This window comes from Girardinichthys multiradiatus, chromosome 9, assembly GCF_021462225.1.
Source record: "Girardinichthys multiradiatus isolate DD_20200921_A chromosome 9, DD_fGirMul_XY1, whole genome shotgun sequence".
In the NCBI taxonomy this organism is placed as follows: Eukaryota; Metazoa; Chordata; class Actinopteri; order Cyprinodontiformes; family Goodeidae; genus Girardinichthys; species Girardinichthys multiradiatus.
In genome coordinates, this window is record NC_061802.1 from 6,287,080 (window position 1) to 6,310,804 (window position 23,725).

General features: G+C 39.8%; 1 protein-coding gene across 2 annotated transcripts in view; it reads left to right on the forward strand.

Annotated features, from left to right (window-relative positions):
• The window catches only part of LOC124873343 (glypican-5-like), a 107,893-nt gene that overhangs the window by 51,173 nt on the left and 32,995 nt on the right, over window positions 1-23,725 (forward strand). For both annotated transcript variants that reach the window (XM_047373913.1, XM_047373912.1), the window contains exons 8-9: window positions 8,482-8,602; window positions 22,132-22,273. In XM_047373913.1, coding sequence (XP_047229869.1) covers window positions 8,482-8,602; window positions 22,132-22,273 — 263 coding nt within the window. The remainder of the gene's footprint in view (window positions 1-8,481; window positions 8,603-22,131; window positions 22,274-23,725) is intronic.

Consider the following 23,725-nt stretch of genomic DNA (forward strand, 5'->3'; position numbering starts at 1 on the left):
CAGTTTGCAGTAGATGACTCAGTAAAGGAGCCAGCTCCCATTCTACCGCCCAGCTAGATGGTTGGGGCACTCAGGTGGGAGATAGAAGACATAATCCACAGAGCACAACAACAGGAACCCGACCCGTCCTATGTCCCGCTACAGGTTCGTCATAGACTCATTGATTGGTTGCACACTGCAAAATTTTCTGCTCATCCCGGAGTCAGCAGGACAATAGCTCTCATACAGAGAAGGATTTGGTGGCCTTCAGTTCACAAAGATGTTAGACTTTGTTCAGGCTTGCTCCACGTGTGCCAGAAACAAAACCAGCAATCAACCACCCGCAGGTTTCCTTCAACCACTTAACATTCCTAGCCATCCCTGGTCGCATATCGCTTTGGACTTTGTTACAGGTCTACCCCTTTCCTCAAGTATGACTACCATTCTCACAATCGTTGACCGTTTCTCTAAAACGTGCCATCTCATCCCTCTCAGGAAACTTCCATCAGCACTGCAAACAGCTAAACTTCTCACCAAACACGTTTTTCGGTTGTATGGTATCCCACATGATATCCTGTCTGACCGAGGTCCGCAATTCATCTCTCAGGTCTGGAAGCAGTTTTGTTTTACTCTAGGAGCTAAAGTTTCATTAACCTCCAGTTATCACCCTCAATCCAACGGACAAACAGAGACTCAATCAACAACTTGAATCCACTCTACGCTGTCTCACTTCCACTAACACAGCAGACTGGTACTCATACCTACCATGGGTAGAATATGCTTTGAACTCTCACGTTTTCTCTGCTACAGGACGTTCCCCTTTCGAAGCAACCCTAGGTTACTAGCTGCCTTTTATTTTCTGCCGATGAGACAGACATCATGTTTCCCTCGGTCCACCAACACATCCGTCGCTGCAAATCCGTATGGAACTCCACCATCCAAACCCTCCAACAAACCGCAGAACAGAAGAAATGATCCGCTGATCGACGACGCCGACCTGCCCCGGGAATATCAGCCCAGCCAAAAGGTTTGGTCATCAGCACGTGATGTACCATTGAAGTCTATGTCCCGAAAATGTTCGCCTCGTTTCATCGGACCTTATTAGACTGAGACAGTGATCAGTCCCTCAGCGGTTCATCTCCGCCTACCTGCAAGCATTCACATACAACCTACGTTTCATGTATCCCAGATAAAGCCTTGGATCCCTAGTGCTTTGTTTACCTTGCTGAGTTCTGACTTTGTTCCAGAGTTTCTCTGAGCATCTGGATTATCAACTACTGAGTTAAGGATCTATCTTCCTGTGGATTTCTCTCTCTACCGTCTGTACCTTTCGGACACGGACCAAGCTGGCAGCTTCCCGTTTCGTCCAACTCCAGGACCCAGGTATCAGCATACACCGTCGCTCCCTCCATCTCAGACATCGGCAGCTGAGCTCCATTTGACTGGCACCAAGTTCACAACAAAGACAACTGAACGATCTTCCTTCGCAAGTTAAGACTCAGAATCTCTCTACCCCTGGTGGTTCAAGCTACAACGATTTAGTAAGCCATTTCTCAGATCTAAGTAATCAGTTACTTCATATTATTCGTTTGTTCACCAGTCCATTCTTCTTCCTTCCTTTACAGTTGGTGTTTCCAGTCCTCATCCCAGATTACTTTGCTGACAATAAAATCCGTAAAACTTTCTCTTCTGAGTGTTCTCTGTATGTGGGTCAGATCTATACCGAAAATGACACTTAGTTCAATCAACAAAATCAAATTTGTTCTTTTTACTTAAGTTTTAATAATTGTAATGGAAGTCAATCAAATTAATTAAGACACACAAAAATGCTTTTCATTTGATTTCTTTCAAAACATTTGCTGTTATTGTCTAATTAGCTTTTAGCTAGCATGTGTTGATGTAACTCACACATATCTGCCAGTCATACCAATTAATAACCTGGATTGAACCCACTCTGAGCCTTGTGCCTTTATTAGCCTTTCACTAGTAATGCTATACTCAAGGCCCTCTGCTTCATTAATTATTGATCTTTCAACAACATTTTTCATAGTCATAGCAATATAAATTGAATGCTGTGTTCAAATTTCCAACATATCTTATCTGACAAAATCTTGGGATTGGTAATCGATACAGGTTGGAGACCTGAAGCTTAAGTCATCCTACTCTTTTCTCAGTCTATATGTAACATTCATATTCATAAATTGCATTCGGGTGAGCACTGATGTTTCTAAACCTAGCTTAAAATATACATTTTATTTATACTGTTCTTGCAAAGGGTGTCTGAGTGTGACATACTGTCATTTTAGTGCATTTATGGTTTTGGTTTAGATCTGGACTGATAACTGTTACCTAAAGATCTACAATGTAATATAGAAACATCTACTGTATTCTTAATACCATTAGAATCATATATTACACCCATTTTCTATTGGGTGTGTTTCACTTGGTACTAAAAAGGTCACTGATTTGGAAACTTCTTCCTTGTTTCTTACTGGGAAATTAATATCTAAATGTAAAACGGAAACCTTGTTATGTGATGTAAAATTGCTTCCTTTCTGCACCACTGCACTTTTTGCACTCGTATAAAGAAATGATGCTGAACTTGTTTTCCTCTCAGTACCTGATTACAAGGATCTAATTTGTAGACCTCCTCCTGCCTGCACTTTCGGGCCTTTGGATTCCATTAACCACTGAGCTCTTGAGAGTCATTAGAGGAGAAAATTAAAATACTCACCATTGCGTTTTTCACAATTAGGTTGGCTGGATGCTCTGTTATGGAACATAATAACCCTTTGATGTTTATCTACTGACAAATGTCTTGTTGAAAAATTGCCATCTTGTGTCTTCATGTGCTCTAGATCAAAAAGCTGATTTATTACTTCTGCACTTATGAAACCAAATTTAAAGCACCCTCAGAATTTAGAATTATATTAAAAAGGTTTGTGCCTTTTTGTAGCTTTAAAGCCATACGATGTGATCACCTCAGCTGTGTGTTAGGAGTTACAACCAAGACAGACACACTCTGAAGTTTAATAAAGATAAAAGAAAACACAAAAAATACCAAAGTTTTTCTGAGTGTGTTGACAACAACAGATACTGTGAGTATGTGGCTGAAACTGATCCCTGAAATCTTTGCTGGAGCCTGAGGAATCTTGGGATTTTCTCTGTGGGGAAAAATATGGTTTCTAATGGTTCTCTTATTTATACTTTTATTTTTTCTTACTCATAACCCTCCTTCTCTCCTGCCGGCAATTCCTTCCCTTTGCTCTCTTTTTTTTCCTTCCACTGTCATCAGTTTTACAGTCTTTCTTGGTGGGGGTATGCCTTTTATGACACATGTTAATGCTTTTTTATGTAGCCCAGTATCCTGCTATGATGTGATCACTCTACTGCACATCATTTTCTGTTTTTCTTGGTCACATCCTCTTACCCCTGGTACAGTAGGTGCAAGAATGCACATTTTAATCTTTTGCTTTACACTGATGTATCTTTGCCAACCATGACAGAGGTCTCCATGGTGACATTATTCAAAATAAATCCTTTTATTTATTTTGCAATAAACAAATAAGGGGTATGTCTCACTAAGCAAGACTGATCTGAAGCCAAGCAGCTGTGCTCCAAATAAGGTTTTTCCGGTTTCGTAACTGTTTCATGCTGTATAGATACCAGTTAAGATCATAATCATCGCCACCTTAAACTAAACAGAATAAGGAGTTTACAATACTCAGCTGAAATGTTGTTGTCATATTTTCATCTGAGATTAGGTGAATGAGCTTTAATAAACACATTTTAACCACATAATAAACATTTGATTTTTAAAATAATTCTAACAAAGAACCAAACTATGTTTCTTAGGTCTAGTAGGGCAAATGTAAGTAATTAAACATGCTACACCAACTTATACACAATCAAAAACCTCTGTGCATTCATGTGTAAAATTAAAAATACTGCTTTTTGTTCTTTCTTACAAACTCTGTATTGTTGATTTTTGCTTCTTTGTCTGTTGCTCACTGCTCTGCAACAATGTTCAGAGACATATGTGTTGAAAGATGAGCTGCAAAGTAGTAAAAAATAAATAAATAGATGAACTGTTTTCTAAAGAGAATATGCGTTCATAAACTAGATATTTAGCCTTCACCCTTTTTTGGACTATTTAAATGTATTTCTGGTATATCTCGGCATACAAAAGAAATAGTGAGATTATATATACTCAGCATGCGAATAATCTCATCAATGTTGGGCCTTAGTGATTTTTTTGATTGTTCTTTTTCCCAGTTGAAATGATTATACAATGATTATACAAACAATGCTGAGCACATATGCAAGCTCCCTCTAATATTTAATTAATGACTGTTAGCAAGTTTGTACCTCAACCAAAAGCTTTTTGCATCATCTGTGAGCTTCTCAGATAACTGGCAGGAAACGGGACCACTCTGCTTGTTTATATAAATCATTTGTTTTTCTATCACAGCCCGAGCATTTAATACATTTTAATACGATCATAGATCAGGGCAATTCCAGAGACTTATTATAAGCCAGCTTTGTCCATTTGAAGGTATATTTTTGAATGTCATATTTAGATGAAAGAAAACCTTCAGGCGGGAAGGCTGGCTGGCGGGCGGCCAGGCTGGCGGGCGGGCGGGCGGCCAGGCTGGCGGGCGGGCGGGCATTCAGGCCGGCAGGCAGTTAGGTAGGTAGTGGTAGGCAGGGATCTCCTTTAGTACAAAATGAACACACTTTATAGTGTAGGAAAGAAAATGAGTATTGAGTCAAAAATTATGATTTCCAACTACTGTACAGGTAATATGTTGAAAATGTAAGGACCAAAAGGCCAAATTTGTTCTGTTTGTCTATGTTTGTACAGACAGCATTTCATGCCCCTTTGTTGTGTTATTGAGCCACTACCTCATGTTTTTTTCCTTCTCTAATTTCCCCATGAGGACATGTAGTCTTGTGCTTTTTTAAATAAAAAATTCAATACTTGACCTTGATGTTATGTGAGACCTTGGCTGCCTATCTGATGTGGAGCAGCTCAGAGCTGTTTTGGAACAAACATCTTCCATCCAGATAATATTCATCTCTTGTGACCCTAAATATCAGAAATCGCTGTTGGGCAAAGTTGAACTCTGACTCAGACCTGGCAAAACTGGCCTCAGAACATTAACACTTTGTTTGGTTTGAGAATAAGACCCTTACTGAGAAACATGATCTGAGTAAGTTAAGAGTCTGAGACATAATTAAAGGGTTTAAGCGCTATGTGTAGTTTTCATCTGATGGCAGACCAGCAGAATGGGGTCCTTAACATCACAACATCTTCTGGCATAATTTTAGCCATCTCAGATGTAGCCACCAAGTCTCTGCTCATTAGTTCCAAGAATCTTTTTTCCCTTGTTGCCATAGCCAGAGTTTGTTTATTTCAGGGTGTGGACTGGGTGGTTACTGAGTTGGTGGGTGATTGTATTAGCAAGCAAAGCTGGTTTGGAACATGAAATAATGTGACTCATAAACGTCTCTCTTGCTTCTCACTCACTCCATCGTTCTTTTGATCCACCCACCCCAACACCCTACAGAGGCGAAAGGATGCGATGCAGGCTTGACAGCCCACTACAGAATGAGGCATCATCTTGCAAGATGATCAAAGATTACAGTAAATGAAGAAATTTTCAGGCTCAGGCTACTCCATCCAATTATTTTAAACGCATACCCTCTAGAACAAAAGCCACCAGAAAATAGATATGTATTTATTTAAATCCATCGCATCAATTACATGCTGTCAGGGCTTGTGTAACGGAGGACCCCGGAATGCAGATGGACAGGCAGCATGACGGTAGGTGAAATGATTTAAGGAACAAAAACTTACTTCAGAGGGTGAAGGCAAAAACAGACATGGGCAGGCTGGCAATGAGCAAAAGGACAAGACATGAACAGAGTGAGTGAATGATCCAAAATGTTTCCACGAGGAATGAACAGAACAGATGTGTATATATAGAACAAGAACAAGGTGAAACGAGGAGACTGATTTGCTTAGTGCTGGTGAACCGAATAAAGTTGATGGACAGACAGGAGAGAACAAAATGTGACTGGAGCAAAACAGAAATTCAAAGATATGTTAGGATTATGAATCTGAGAATATTATTTAATATTATTATTTTATCAAATAATATTTCGGTGTGTTAAGGGTTGTCCTGTGAATACCAGCCCAGTAAAGCGATGGTATTAGGACAAAATGGAAAGGTGTGAGACGAGCTCTGACATTATTGAACAGCATAAACTCTGCACACATATGGAATGAATTCACACAATTTCTTAAAATACAAGAATTTATTAACAAAAATAAGTCAACTCAAAGTCAAACATATTTCAATCAACAAACTCTTTACTATGCTAAAACAATCCAACTAACTACCAAGCAGAATTAAAGAATAGGGAAGACTAATGGGCTATGTACAATATAAACAAGTTGGTTAAAGATGGTTGAAAATCATGACCGAAAAGAGTGATGCAACATTACCATGTAATGTTTATGTTTGAGAACCAAGGATTATCTTGAAGAATCTGGAAGTGACGTGAAGTTAGTCTTGGAACTAACTTAGACAACCATTCGCAATGCAAGATCAGATAAAATATTATTTTAATAAAATTTACTTAGTTATCAAGTTTAGTAAAATGATCTTAGGGACACATTATTTACTGGATTGAAAACTAAACCTTTCTGGGTGAATATTATTTGGCAGCAAGAACGTGTCCTTAGCTGTTAGCAGTTGAAGCTAACAAAGGAGGCTGATAGCTTGGCACCAGAATCAAACACACCTTTAAAAATATGTCAATAAAAGGGTTAAAATGCATGAGTGCGGATGGCGCGTTAACCACAGGAAGGTGCTCCACGCCGGCGTTTGTAGCAGTAGGAGGAGGACGTGGGCTGCACTGCCATATGAAGGGGACTAAGGGGACCTTAAACAGAAACATGATTCAAAACCTTAACTGTGAGAAACATTAGAGGAAAAACCTGCAACCAAAAACCAAACAACCCCAAATCATAACACATGCTGTATTTAGACAGAGTACTTGACAAGGTCATATTGTAAAACAATGGTAAATAATTTTAGTCTTCACTTACCCTACTCTCTATATTCCTGGTATGGTAAAATACCATAATTCCTTATTTTTCTTTTAAACTTTCAAATATTCTAATATAAGATAATCAGTGTCATCTTTAACCCAAACTTTAATTTTACCTTGATAACCAAGTCATCTTTTACAGCACTACTAGCAGCCCTGATAAAAGTATGCACGATGTATTAAAAATAAATTCATCTTTTATTTAGGTAACGTAATCTCACCCGGATTTTTTTTTTTTCTTAAAATATATATGTTACTTTTTAATTTTATTAGAGTATCTCAGAACTTTTAATTATTTATCAATTAATTTTTGTTTCCCAACAGTATGAATATTACAAGACAAAGAGCCCCATTTCACTATTCAAAATGGGAAAGACAACAGAACATGCCATTTACGTAATTCAGATATGTGTTGATCTTCATCAGTTACAACTAATTTTAATTTCCCCTTACCTACAGTCAGAGCATTAATGAAAATCAACTGTAACTCTGACTAACAAGGTTGCATGAAGACCAAATGTGATCTTGCCACCTCTCACACTTAGGAGGATAAGGAAGGTAAAAATAAATCCAAAGGTCACAGTTAGAAAACTGTCATACTGTAGAACAAGATGATTATGTTTAAGTCCAGAAAATGCTAAATAGAGCAACTCTGAAGGTCTATGTGTGATTTAACATACAACAGTGTGGTTTATTTCACAATATATTGTATGATTTGGATTATGTTTTAGGAAAAAAACATTAGCAACACAATGTTAAAGCTCATGGAGTTCTGCACATGATAAATTCTCACATTACATACATTTTTTTATGGCTTCTCCTCCTGGATAATTCAATCTGTGTAGATAAATCATTTTGCATCTATACAGAGTTTAGCAACACTCAGTGAGTTTTTAGAAACACATCCATCCTCAATTCGATGACTGAGAAAAAGATTAGTCTGCCCTAAAGGTGAACTCATATGCGAAGGTATTTATGGAAAATGTGACTCATCTGTTCAGTAGGGCTTAGTCGCCTGCTAGCAGTAGTTTGAATGTTTTTACTTGAATTATCTAGAGAAACAAGTCTGTTTTCTCCCAGCTACTTTGTAGTTTCCTGCAATACCTTTGAAGACAAAAAAGCCAGTCTCTATGATGTCACTTGTTCCATTTTAGGAAAAAAAGTTTATTTAAATTAAAGCATATGTTAGCTTCAGATCAAAGACGAGGATCAGTGGTTACAGTAATGGATGGTGTAAGTTTCCAAAAACTGTGTTTGATGTGATGGAAACAACTTTGCATATATTTTGTGCATAAAATGAATCACTAGATAGAGAAGAAACATAAACAATTAAAATGTAGCAGGAAGTACTGCAAGTTTATATCATGTTCTATCTGTGTGCAGTTATGCAGATCATGTTGTTGGCAGCACTTTGAAAGCCCAGAAGGAGAATCCAGAGATGTCTATACGTCATACAGATCCTGCCCTCAAGGAGGTGAAACAAAGGCTGGAGCAGCTAATACAGGTAAAAGAAAATACTGACACTGGGTTTTACTCACATGTTTAAGTGGATTTTAAATTATTGCAAAATAATATTTCTTACAAAGATGATTCATTATATCATGTAAACCCATTAAATGACACATACATATCAGTCACAATATGAAGTTGCACTAATTGATTATTTTTGCCAGAAATTGAAAAAAGAACAATTTCATATTGTTAGTGACAATTTTTGTTGTATTTAAAAGAGATATCCTAAACTCAGAAAGTTGAGCAGTATATTCATCATTAAATGAAAGAAATGTAAACTTCAAATGTGTGTGTGTTAGAAACAGGAAAGATGTGCGAACATAAGGACTGCAAGTTTGACAAGGGTCAAATAGGGATGGCTAAGCTGACTGGGTCAGGGTATCTCCAAAAGTGCAGCTCATATAGGTTGTTCCTGGTCTGTAGTGGACTGTTAGAAAGAAACAGTGGTGAACCAGTGATCTAGGGTTATTGAAGCCCATGGGGAGCAAATGGCAAGAGCAGCTTTATTTGTACAGCACATTTCAGTAACAAGACAATTCAAAGTGCTTCACATGATGAAAACATGAAATACATTGGAGTGGCAAAATAAATGAAAATAAAAAAACTTTGGACAACAGATTAAAATAAACGATGTTTCAGTTAGTAGTTTAAATAAAACAGTCTAAGGCAACTCTACACAAATGACCTTTAATCTTAATTTAAAGGACACCAAGGATTCAGCATTTTTGCAGTTTTAGGAAGTTTGTTGCAGATTAGTGAAGCATAAGAACTGAATGTGGCTTCTCCACGTTTGGTTCTGATTCATGGTATGCAGAGTAGACTTGAATCAGAAGACCTGAGTGGTCTGGATGGTCGAGATAATGACAATTGTCTGTCTAGTTAGCTCTCTGTCTTATTACTGTTTTGAATCATTGGTAAGCTCATTTCATTTACATACCCAGCGCTCTCCTTCACATTCCCTTCAAGCAGATGAATTGTCATTTCCATTACTGCTATTTTCTGGAGAAGTTTGTCTTAGTTATCTGTGGAGAGGGGGGGGGCATCTTGCACTAATTAGCCTGTGTTTCTAGGAAAAATGCAGCTGCTCCTAATGTTGTCCGGTTCTCCTGTCAAACATGATTAAAATAGAAAATCTTTGAAATAAATCATCAGTAAAATTCTTGAGTGTCACTGATTTAAAGTAGTTTAGTCCAACTTTTTCTGTAGTTTTTGGAGAGATAAGAATAATAAAAGAATGAAAGCAAACAGAGTGCAAGGGGAGAAAAGCCCGACTTGTACAACCTGATCCAACAGGCAATTGGTTGTAGCTCAACTTCTGTATGTCATTCAAATATTCAACTCAACTCTCCGAGCTCAGTTTTCAGGCAGAATAATTGATCCTAAAGTTAAAAGCAAAAAAAAAAGCAAAAAAAGAAATCAACTTAAATATTATTTCTAGCTCTCTAAGTTTTTGCATTTGTAATTGAAAATGATGGAATATGATAGGCTGAGCCTCTTTCCTCTGCTTTTGCCTTTGAAGCTTTGAAGCTTTTTCTGCCCCCCCCCCGCTCCTTTTTGTTTTGGAGAACACTTAATCTTATGTAAACTTTCTTGTGTGATCAGAATAAAGGTTTAAGTTTTTAATTAAAATAGGAAACGTTTAGTTTTGTAACAGGTATATAATCTAAAGGGGTGTGATCTGTTCCACCTTTTTTGTAACAGAGAATTCAAGTCTGCTCAAGGAGGAATGTGTAAGTTTAATAAGCTTTCATTGTCTTTTAAACATTTAGTAGTTCTTTAATGTGCAAACAGGCACAGTGACATATTTTTTAAAGGTTGCTATTCGTCTGAAGTACAATTTAATGCATGCCATTTATTAATTATCATTCCTGTCTGTCATTTGCTATTTATATACTCCCACAACGGGGATGAGAGATGAATGAAAATATGAAACAGGAGAAAGAAGCATCTTTGGAATTTTAATTATTTCAGGAGCCATATTTCAATGTTTTTCTTCTGCTTTGGTTTGGTATTAGATGTTAATAAAGCTTTTGCTGGAATGAGGAAGTTTGTCAATTGTTTCTTCGTGTACTGGGATTTTATTAGTGTAGTCATTTATAGCTGCAATCAAGATTTGTGTGGACATGCTCAGCCAATCAACATGAGCTTAATCAATCCTGTGGGAACAGCCTTTTTTATAAAGTGCCAGAAGATGACAGTATGGGCAAGGGTGACTTCATTAAAATGTTTTCATCCCGCTCTTCCCTTGAGACCCTGATCCTCTAATGAATTCAGTTGTTCACTTTTGACCTCAGAAACCCAAATTTGTATCACACTATATAAATGTAGTTTCCTTACTTTTTTTTCTCAAGAAATAGATTAATCTTTTATAAATATTTATAATTTATTATGAAGGACAAGTAAAAACAGGTCTTATTTAATTATGTTTAAAACAGGGAGTGACGGCATTACAATGAGGCAATACCTTGATAATGAATGTTAATATGTAATGCCATTTAATGACCACTCTTCTTATTATAATTACTACTTAATTCCCTGTTAGTAATAGTTTGTGAAATCTGAGAATTATTGAGTGAATAACATTAAAAGCTGATAATAGTGTTGTATCTTCTAATAATCAAATTCATTATTATTTAATTACCTGTGTGTAATATCAATATAATCTTCTTGGAGTTAAATTTGTGTCACACTAATAATAAGAAACAAACTGTGTTAATATTATGATAACGCTTTGGTTATTAGAAAATGCTGTAGTTATGTTACCATATTATAACAGTTTTATTATTAGCCTATTGTTGCCTTCTTATAATGGGAAAATACTAGCATATTTAGTTTTATGTTTTTGTAAAGCTCCATTCCTTTTGATAAATCTTCAAATAAATCGTGTCATGAAAAGCACAAAGTGGAAGAACCTAAAACCTTTAAAAACTTGAGTTTGTAAAAAGCTACAAAACACAATGAAAAAAATAGTAAACCTTGATTACATTTACATATAGGGGTCAAACAACACTTTCCTTGTGATGATGTTTCTGCTGTGAGAGTATAACTGTCGGAGTTCTGGGAGTTTCTTTCTGTTCACCTGTTTTACCTGCTACTAACCCCATCCAACCTCTAGATGGCACCAGACGCACGGTAGGAGCTGAGTCCACACATGTTCTCCATCAGCCTCATCAGGAGATGAGCTTAAATACCCAATGTTGCCAACACTCCGGCGCCTGAGTGTTAACCTGCAGTGGTAACTCTAGCTGGCCAAGAGAAGTCTCCCTGTGATTATTTTCTGAGTACTTACCTTCTCGTGTCCTCCTTCCCAGGTTACCTCCAGTTCAGAGCTTCTTATCCAGTCTGCGTATGCAGAAGATCCAGACTCTATCTCTGCAAGAGAACTTCATGGATTATCTTCTCAGTTGGCTGCATTCGGGTTTCAAGTCTCCTCAAGCTTCCTTATAATGATTTTATAAGTGAATTCGAGCAGATTTTTGACACCGAATTAGATCAGACCAATACAGCCCACCATCTGTGGGCGTTAGAACCAAAAACAAACCAATTTCAGAATTTTCTATAGAGTTTCGTACACTAGCAGCTGCTTCAGGTTGGGATACTTGCGCTCTTAAAGCCACTTTCTTCAAGTCCCTTGACGAATCTTTGAAAGATGGGTTAGTTTTGCTAGATGAACCCAAGTCTCTAAATGAATTTATAGCTTTAGCTACTTGAGTTGATAATAGATTGAGAGATAGAAGAAAGTCACGTTTTGAAAGGTTTGCTGTGAGATCACAGGCACCTCTGAGCTCAGCTGCAGCACCTCGCCCTGAACCACTTACACCTTGTCCAGAACCTGTGTACAGGTCCTTCTCAAAATATTAGTATATTGTGATAAAGTTCATTATTTTCCATAATGTAATGATGAACATTTAACATTAATATATTTTAGATTCATTGCACACTAACTGAAATATTTCAGGTCTTTTATTGTCTTAATACGGATGATTGTGTCATACAGCTCATGAAAACCCAAAACTCCTATCTCACAAAATTAGCATATTTCATCCGACCAATAAAAGAAAAGTGTTTTTAATACAAAAAACGTCAACCTTCAAATAATCATGTACAGTTATGCACTCAATACTTGGTCGGGAATCCTTTGGCAGAAATGACTGCTTCAATGCGGCGTGGCATGGAGGCAATCAGCCTGTGGCACTGCTGAGGTCTTATGGAGGCCCAGGATGCTTCGATAGCGGCCTTTAGCTCATCCAGAATGTTGGGTCTTGAGTCTCTCAACGTTCTCTTCACAATATCCCACAGATTCTCTATGGGGTTCAGGTCAGGAGAGTTGGCAGGCCAATTGAGCACAGTGATACCATGGTCAATAAACCATTTACCAGTGGTTTTGGCACTGTGAGCAGGTGCCAGGTCGTGCTGAAAAATGAAATCTTCATCTCCATAAAGCTTTTCAGCAGATGGAAGCATGAAGTGCTCCAAAATCTCCTGATAGCTAGCTGCATTGACCCTGCCCTTGATAAAACACAGTGGACCAACACCAGCAGCTGACACGGCACCCCAGACCATCACTGACTGTGGGTACTTGACACTGGACCTCTGGCATTTTGGCATTTCCTTCTCCCCAGTCTTCCTCCAGACTCTGGCACCTTGATTTCCGAATGACATGCAGAATTTGCTTTCATCCGAAAAAAGTACTTTGGACCACTGAGCAACAGTCCAGTGCTGCTTCTCTGTAGCCCAGGTCAGGCTCTTCTGCTGCTGTTTCTGGTTCAAAAGTGGCTTGACCTGGGGAATGCGGCACCTTTAGCCCATTTCCTGCACACGCCTGTGCCCGGTGGCTCTGGATGTTTCTACTCCAGACTCAGTCCACTGCTTCCGCAGGTCCCCCAAGGTCTGGAATCGGCCCTTCTCCACAATCTTCCTCAGGGTCCGGTCACCTCTTCTCGTTGTGCAGCGTTTTCTGCCATACTTTTTCCTTCCCACAGACTTCCCACCGAGGTGCCTTGATACAGCACTCTGGGAACAGTCTATTCATTCAGAAATTTCTTTCTGTGTCTTACCCTCTTGCTTGAGGGTGTCAATAGTGGCCTTCTGGACAGCAGTCAGGTCGGCAGTCTTACCCATGATTGGGGTTTTGCGTGATGAACCAGGCTGGGAGTTTTAAAGGCCTCAGGAATCTTTTGCAGGTGTTTAGAGTTAACTCGTTGATTCAGATGATTAGGTTCATAGCTCGTTTAAAGACCCTTTTAATGATATGCTAATTTTGTGAGATATGAATTTTTGGTTTTCATGAGCTGTATGCCAAAATCATCCGTATTAAGACAATAAAAGACCTGAAATATTTCAGTTAGTGTGCAATGAATCTAAAATATATGAATGTTAAATGTTCATCATTACATTATGGAAAATAATTAACTTTATCACAATATGCTAATATTTTGAGAAGGACCTGTATATTGGTTGGACTCGGCTTTCCCAGAGGAACGTCAATGAAGAATGGAATCCAAGCAGTGTTTATACTGTTGCACACACGGACACTTCATCGCCTTATGCCTAGTGCGACCAAAAGAGAGGGTCCGCCAGTTGTAAAGGGGAACCTGACAGACCACCATTTCACCCCTACCAATAACAGATTCACCATACCAGCTCCCATCTTGTTCTCCCAAGACTCACTCCATTTATCAGCTCTCATTGACTCAGGAAGTGAGCAAAACTTAATCGACCAACGCTTGGTGGAACAGGCTCAGATCGACACAGAACTCCTTCCTATCCCTCACCTGGTTTCTGCCATTAACAGTGAGATCCTTCAACACATCACACACAAGACCAAGCCTTTAGAATTAATAATCTCTGGAAATCATCATGAACTGATATCTTTCTTCGTGTTTGCTGTTTCTCAGAATCCCCTAGTGTTAGGTTTTCCCTGGCTCCAGAAGCACAATCCACTCCTTAACTGGTCTAACTGTTAAATGAGTTCCTGGTCCACTAACTGCCTCTCATCCTGTCTACATTCAGCTGTTCTACCCAAACAGCCTCTGTAACGCCCCGACCGTATTTCAGGCCCTAGTGAATGATGTCCTGAGGAACTTTATCGATCGTTTCGTTTTTGTGTACTTAGATGACATCTTCATTTACTCAAGAAACCTCTCAGAGCATCAACAACACATCCGCTTGGTCCTTAAACACCTCCTAGAGAACCGTCTATATGTAAAAACTGAAAAGTGTGAGTTTCACAAGACCTCTGTTACCTTCCTCGGATTCATCCTAGAGGGTGGGCAGGTTCGTTCAGATCCAGACAAGATTAAGGCTGTACTCGAATGGCCCACTCCCGATTCAAGTAAAAAGCTTCATCGGTTTTTGGGCTTTGCCAATTTTTTATAAAAGATTCATCAGAAACTACAGTCAAACTGCAGCCCCATTAACCGCTCTGACTACCACAAAACACCCTTTTGAGTGGACTCCACAGGCAGATGTTCCTTTTCATAAGCTCAAGGACAGTTTCTCTCAAGCCCCCATTCTCATTCATCCAAACCCGTCAAAACAATTCACACTGGAAGTTGATGCATCTGATATTAGAGCAGGGGCTGTGCTATCCCAAGTTTCTGACTCTGATGGCAAACTTCACCCTTGTGCCTTTTTCTCACGCAGATTTAATCCAGCCGAGAGAAATTATGATGTGGGAGACCGAGAACTCCTGGCAATAAAACTGGCCCTGGAGGAATGGCGTCATTGGCTGGGGGGCGCTGAACACCCAGTTGTGGTATGGACAGATCATAAAAACCTAGCCTACCTTCAAGCAGCCAAATGCATTAACCCTCGCCAGTCTCGTTGGTCCCTTTTCTTCTCACGTTTTAACCTCTCGATCTCATACAGACCTGGTTCCAAGAATATCAAGCCCGACGCCCTCTCTCAACAGTTCTCTCTGGACGACTCTGACAAGGAGCCTGCTCCTATCCTACCACAAAGTTGTTTTGTTGGAACCCTCATGTGGGATGTGGAAAATGTGGTATCCCAGGCCCTCAGAAATGAACCGGATCCTGAAACTGGACCCCCAAATCGGACTTACATACCATCAACTGTCCGGTCCCGCCTGATTCTCTGGTTCCATTCATCCAAGTTCTCGGCCCATCCTGGCTCTAGTCGAACCATCGCCCTCGTCTCCAGAAGGTTTTGGTGGCTGTCCCTTCATAGGGACGTCAAAGAGTGTGTACAAGTCTGTAATATTTGTGCTAGAAATAAGTCCTCTAACCAACCACCCGCAGGACCATTGCAACCCCTTTGTGTTCTTAAGCGGCCCAGGTCACAAATAGCCCTCAACTTTGTCACCGGACTTCCCACTTCAAGAGGTATGACCACCATACTCGCTATTATTAACCGTTTCTCTAAGACCTGTCATCTCACTCCCCTCAGAAAACCACCCTCTGCCCTTCAGACAGCTCAACTGTTGGTAAAGCATGTTTTCAGACTCCATTGTATACCTCTGGAGATCCTCTCCGACCGCAGACCTCAGTTCACAGTTAAGGTTTGGAAACAATTCTGCTTAGCAATGGGAGCTAAAGTATCTCGACCTAAGGATATCGCCCTCCGTCTAATGGTCAAACGCAGAGGATGAATCAAGAGCTGGAATCCATTCTCCGTTGTTTAACATCAACCAACCACACAGACTGGAGCCAATTCCTGCCATGGGTTGAGAACGCTCATAATTCTCACACTTTTGCTGCCACAGGTTTCTCCCCTTTCGAAGCTTCTCTGGGCTACCAACCACCATTGTTTTCTGCTGACGAGAAAGAGATCTCAGTCACTTCTGTACGTCATCACATCTGGACAGCTGTAAACACATCTGGACAGCCACCGCACAAGCCCTTCAACGCACCACTGAGCAGAACAAAAGGTATGCAAACAGGAAAAGGGTTCCAGCTCCCCATGAGGTCAGAAGGTTTGGCTCTCGTCACATTACATCCCTCTAAAAAGAATGTCCAAGAAATTCGCCCCCAGGTTCATTGGCCCGTATGAGATTGAGGCAGTTATCAGTCCTACAGCTGTCCGCCTGAAGCTTCCTTCGAGTCTCCGCATTCATCCAACGTTCCACGTCTCCCAGATCAAACCCGTCATCACAAATCCTTCTTGCCCTCCGGCCGAACCCCCTACACCCACCAGGGATGGATTGGGGCACCCAGTCTATGCGGTCCGACAGATTGTGGACTCCCGTTGGCGGGGTCGCGGTTGGCAGTATCTCTTCGACTGGGAAGGCTATGGTCCTGAGGACCGCACCTGGGTGCCCCGGACTTTTATCTGCGACCCGTCTCTCATCTCTGACTACCTCTCCTCCCCTCCCTCCACTTCTTCTGGGCCGCCAGGCGGCGGCCGTTGAGGGGGGAGTTCTGTCGGAGTTCTGGGAGTTTCTTTCTGTTCATCTGTTTTACCTGCTACTAACCCCATCCAACCTCTAGATGGCACCAGACGCATAGTAGGAGCTGAGGTCACAGGTGTTCTCCATCAGCCTCATCAGGAGATGAGCTTAAGTACCCAACATTGCCAACACTCTGGCGCCTGAGTGTTAACCTGCAGTGGTAACTCTAGCTGGCCAAGAGAAGTCTCCTTGTGATTAATTTCTGAGTACTTACCTTCTCGTGTCCTCCTTCCCAGGTTACCTCCAGTTGAGAGCTTCTTATCCAGTCTGCGTATGCAGAAGATCCAGACTCCCTTCACGGAAGAGAACTTCACGGATTATCTTCTCAGTTGGCTGCATTCGGGTTTCAAGTCTCCTCGGGCTTGCTGTGAACGAACCTGGCTCACCCTCCACCATGCTCCCCTCCAAGATCATCCACCTGGTGCCACCTCAAGTGCAAGTAAAACAGAATTACCTGGACCTTTCATTTACCCAACATGCTCCCGGAGTTTTCCATCATCTCACTTCTCCTCCCCCCTGGCGGATCTCCTAATCACCATCTGTAAGCCAAAATATATCAAGATCAACAATTCAGAATATTACCTGTTACTTACCATTGATCCTTTCTCCATGCGGCGAGTTCCTGTTTCTCCAGCAAACAAAATATTTCTTAATAAACTTGTTAAAACTTTTCCTGTTTTCCTGAGTGTATTTGCATGTGGGTCAAGCAGCTAGAAAAACGATGACAATATCATTCTCCCCGAACTACTTAGTGCTATGTTAAAAGCACGAAGTATATTAACCATAAATAATCAGAATCAGACATATTCACCAGGTTTGTGCACACAAACAAATACTTTGCCCTCAATGAAGATATTTTATTTAAAAGGGGAAAATAAAGTGTTTTTGTATATATATTAACTGTATGATCAGAGAGACAGCCCGGTGACATAAACTGTCTCTGTGGCAGCTTGTTTTTGCAAATAGTGCTCTGTAGCGCTGACCTGAAGGTGAAATTCTAAAACGTTAGTTTCCAGGATGTGCTGGGATTCCAAAGATGCTAGCTTCCCTCTTCCTGACCCAAGACCTTTACAAGTCATGGATGGAAAGAATGATTCTGCAGACCTAATTGTTCATTGCAGTTTGGACCTGCTCTGTTTTGTGGGTGAGCCAAACCACACATTGATGGACAAACACTGGAGAGGCTGAATAATGGTAGTGTAAAAGATGACCAGCCGCTGCTATGGCAGGTTTTATTTCTTGATTTGCTGCAGGAAGTACAGTCTCTGCTGGGTCTTTTTTAGAACAGTGTCTATATGTGAGGATCATCTCAGGTCCCAAGAAAGGGTAGTTCCTTCGAACTGGAAGTGATCCACAGTGGCAACAGTCTTTTAGAGGGTGGGTTGTGGGGTGGATTGTTCTCCGGAAGTCATTTCCACTGCCTTAAGCAGATTAAGATCCAGGTGGTTCTGACAATAGCAGTGGACCAGCCATCTCCTGATAAATAATAGTGGTGTCATCTGCAAACTTCAGGACTTTTACAGATGGATCTGCTGAGGTGATTTACATTTGTGTACAAAGAGAAAAAGAGTGGGGACAGAACACTCCACCGGGTGGCACTGGTGCTGATTGTTCTTGTGCATGAGAAGGTGCTCCCCAGCCTCACCTGCGGTTGCCGGTCAGTCAGGCTCTACCTGTCAGTGATCCACTGACAAGTAGAGCCCAGCACTTTTAGCTTCTGGTGGTGAATGTCTAGGTTGATGGTGTTGACGGCCAAGCTGAAGTCCACAAACATGATTCTGGCGTACGTCCTTGGCTGGTCGAGGTGGTGCAGAATGAAGTGTAGTCCCAAACTGACTGCATCATCCACAGATCTGTTTGCATGATAAGCAAACTGGAGGGGTCCATGAGGTTTGCATGAGATCTCCTTTAGATCAGGGGTCTTCAATCCTGGACCTTGGGACCCAATGTCCTTCATTTTTTAGGTGTTTCCCTGTTTCCACACACCTGACTTAAATAAATTTGTGACTAACAGGCCTCTGCAGCCCTTGATAGTGGACGACATATCTAAAACATGCAGGACAATGGGTTCTGAGGACCAGGACTAAAGACCCCTGCTTTTGTTGCTTTAACACCATTCACTCAAAGGATTTCATGACCAAAGACATCAGGGCAGTAAGCCTGTAGTCATGGTGTGTTTCTTGGGAACCGGGATGAAGGTGGAACATTTGAAGCAGGACGGAACTTCACACAGCTCCAGAGACTTGTTGAAGTGAAAATGGGGACCATTTCGGCACTCAGGCATGAGGGGGAGTTTCATGGTATCAAATTATTAAAGCTAAATGTATTACATAATCTTATTACCTTTGTTTAAAACAGCTTGCCAGCCAGGTTGTGGTTTACAAGCTGTAGTTTTCAGAGATTACCTTAATAGGAGTAATGGGTGGTGGACCTTTTGTTTTGACACCACAACTATGTTTTTGGCAACTGGAAATAATTGTACACAGCCGAATTAGTCTTTATTATAAGCAAGAGTAAATGTCTACTGTTGTAGCCTTCTGTCAGCCAGCTGACCGGCAGTGTAAAGCAATAGATGAGAGAGAGATGTAACTTCATTGCTCTATGCTCCATAGAGCCAGAGAAAACTGGTTACTCTGGCACCTCATTTAAAGGGTTTTAAACACAAACTTCCTTGGTTTTGGAACTGCATCTTTTTAAACCTTTATAACTGTAAATGGCTCATACCTAGCGGAGAAAGTCCTTTTCTCATTATTTAGTGTTGTAAACACTTCAAGGCTTGTGCAATTGCCATGATAGTTCTTACGAATTCCTAGAGCACAACTATGGACCTGGAAGAAGTTGATTTATCCAGTTCCAGAGATGTAAAGTAATCAAGGACATGTATATCTATCTGTCTGTGGTGGAACAATCCTGGAGGAAAATATGTTGTTATTGTTAGACATATAACCAAACTTTCCCAAAGCAAATATCTGATTATCATCAGAAAATGAGAAAACCACATGAATAGTACAGTAAGGATTCTCAGTTTCATAAACAGCTTTACCAGAATAGACATATTTAACATATATTTCTGATCGTTTTGCCATTTAAAAGCAACCGAAAACTGTTGTACATTTTGAGTCACTTTTAGAAATTCTTTGTTCATAAAAAAAAACAAAAAACAGGATCATAAATCATCACCTTGTTTCAACAGCTATAGGTGCTTCTGCAACTATAAGTTGATCTTGTGCAGGTTGTCATCCCCATGTAAATGTGACAGTAGGACAACAAATATTCTTGAATCCTTTCATGTTTTAAACTGTCCATAGGCTGTGATGCCCTCACAGTAGTCTGGCAGCGGCAGCACAGAATTCCTTTTCTCCTATAGTTTTTGTGGAAAAGGACACAGTTATATTGTGTGAAGCGGAGGAAGTGTGTTGTAGTTTGTGGGATGAGAAGATCTATGAGATAGAGAGGAACATTTCCATGGATGCATTTGTAAGTGAAATGGGAGATCTTATATTCAGTTCTTGCAATGATCAAAGTTCTTGTCGCCAATGGAGTAAGTGTAGAATAGGTGTATGTTCATGGTTTTGCTTTCTCATCACCATTGACCTGCAGAGTCCTTCATTTGTTGCAATCTTTGGATTTCCTTGGAAATGGGAATATTTGGAATAAGAAGTGCATCCACTCCATTTCCACATGACTAAGAGAACACTTGTGGTGGAAACAGGGATGTAATGTATTTTTTATTTTTTTTGCCTTTTCAGCTCTTATTCTCCCTAATGAAATAATGATGAATCACTCCACAGTCTGTCCCTCCATCTCTGGGTTTCCCCTTGCATCTTGGCTTCTTGTGTTTCCACAGCTGCCAAACCCCTCTGTTTGTATCCCGTTTTATATATTCAAAAAGAACACGTTTTGAAGCACTGGTGGACAATGTTAGAATTGATGGGAAATACACCATTCTATAATTCAGTCAATGCAAAACATGTTTGTTACATTTACATGTTACATGTAACTCATCTCCTCAGGGGGGTTTAGCACTGAGCAGGAACAGCATCTCCCACATATTCAGTTGCTAACAAGGCGAAGTTAAAACCAACCTCTGACTCTCTGTTTAGTTCTAATTTATATCTCCTTTGCCAGATTTCACCAAGCAATGAGAACATATTCCCAACACAAAATTGTACATTACTCAGAAAAAAAGAAAATTAGATATTAAAATTGTTTGCTCTGTGCGTCATTTGTGTCCTTTGCTCTTTTTTTTTTACATTGTTGGCTTTTCTTCTGTATAATTATAATTGTTTAATCAGGGATTTAGTTAGATTTTTCTTAGGTGTCATTAAAAATCTAAAAAATGAGGTTATTATTAGAGCTAAGTTGCCTTATGGATTATAGATATTTGCTGTCTTCTCAGATTCATCCAAATCAATCATTATTTATAGCAAAGTATATATCAAAGTATCAAAGTTTATCAATTGAACATTTTAGGGATAGCTCAATCAGAATTTTTTGGTACTCGATACTAATCTCAGGCATTAAAAAATAATCATCTGGAAATAGTCTATTTCATTAAAATCAAGACTATTTTTATACTTGTGGCTTCAGTGGGTTTGGTAGGCAGTAAAATAACAGTACACGTCATTAGTTCAATACATTAAGTATTACATGTTCTACATTAGTATTGTGATTGTATCTCACTTAACTCACTCACCAATGACATTCGGGATGCTGCTTGTTTAAATCATTTGTAGTATATGGAGTTTCTGTTGGACAGATTTTCCATTTTTGTAGAAAACTGCTAGAGTTTTAATAATCTAACATCTTTCTCCAGTTGACTTTTTCATACAGAGCTGTTTAATGAAGTGTTAAGCTAACACTAGGATGTTTACTCTTTGTTTTAATATGACATGTTGATAATTTGACTCATGACATAAACTGAATTGAAAAACGCCCAGACGTAAAAGTAAGGATCAGATTGGGACTTTCAGAATATTTATAGGTTTAATACTAATCCAAGGCAGGGCTACCATTTGTGGTCCTGCGGTAACCACACATGTTTTGCAAACTTGCTTCACCCAGATGTCTAACAACCTGTCTACATTTCTAAATGTGATTTTTTTTTTTCAAAGGAGTTGTTAGTGGATCTCGGCTGGGCAAGCCAAAACAGAGGAAGGGGGAAGGAAGAGGACGGAGGGAGCACACAGACAGATGGAAGCAGTGGAGACAATTGTGATGATGAGGATGGCTGCAAAGCATCTGGTGAAGGGAGCGGTGAGTCACATGAGCACATAAACATACAGACAAGCATGTGGGAAGAGAGGAATAAACAATGGCAAGCACACGCCCACACAGGAACGCTCATGTGGACACAGACCTACTTCTCTTATCCAAGTGCAAATAAATGTCCTGTTCATCAATAACTCAAACACAATTTCTTCATACATACTTACATAATTAACAAATGAATACACATACATATTGTTCACTGGTTAATAGGAGATATTAATATGCTGAACCCCTTCACACATTTTGTGCCAGCAGGGAAATGCACAGAGGGAGAGTACAGAGAGATAGATTCTGTCCCTCTGCTCCCACTCTTTTCACTTCCACCATCTCACTTTCTGCTGGTCTCTGCAGTTTATTTCTGTCTCAGTTGGCATAAATGATGAACTTACAACCAGGTCACCCCAACAACGGAATTGTAAAAATAAACTGTGATTGTTCATTACCTTTTGACTTATTCATGGTGTATGAGCATATACATAAAACATGAATGTCAAAGGGAGATCTAGAGATCCAGGGAATCCTCTGAGCTTTGATTCAGTTCCACAAAGGGAGTGCAGCTAAAATACTTGTATAATTTAAATTGTTGATGAGAAAATGTTGCTTTATATTAATGCTCAAAAGTAATTTTTTGCTTCTTGAACCCACATTCACATTAAGAGTGAAACTTGTTGATGGTAGATTTCAGAGCAGATGTGGTTGAAAGATATTTTGTGCTACCAAAAACATCTGGTATTCACAATTTGTGTTGAATTAACTAATAATATTAACCCATTATTAATAAATTCAGCTTTTTTAAGGTATGGATTAAATTAACTTGACTAAATAACGGGATCAGGTAGCAGTAAGGGATGTCAAATTGTCATCAGGTTGGGACAAGAGGAATTATATGAATAACTACAGATTCTGGACCATACAGGATCTCTGCGGGTTCTGGACCAGATGGTAAGTACAGAGAATTCAGGGAACAAGCCTGGACTGGGACCAAAGTTAATGAGATGTCTGAGCAAAAACAACTGGTAACAGTTCTGACGACTCAATTACAAAACAAAATCCTGTAGTTTTTTTACATGCACTTGAACAGAAACTGTAAACGTTTCTGCATAGTCATGGACATGATGATGTTCGAGACTTCCCACCATGATGTTGTCCAAGAATTATTTGCTGTGGTCAGGTTTCTATGTGGATAGCAGAGGTTCCTTGCCTTGGAGTTACTAGCTCTCATATTTCTATGTTTGACGTTTTCCACTCTCAGATATTTTGTAAGCAGCTATAGTATGAACCTCTACAGAAGCTGTGCTAAGGAGTATAATAAAGACTGTGATGAGTTACCTAAAGGAAGGTTGTCCTATGGAAGATTTCATATATCTGAATCAAAATCAGCTTCATTGCAAAGTTTGTACAGACAAACAAGGAACACTAGTACACTAGTATCAATTT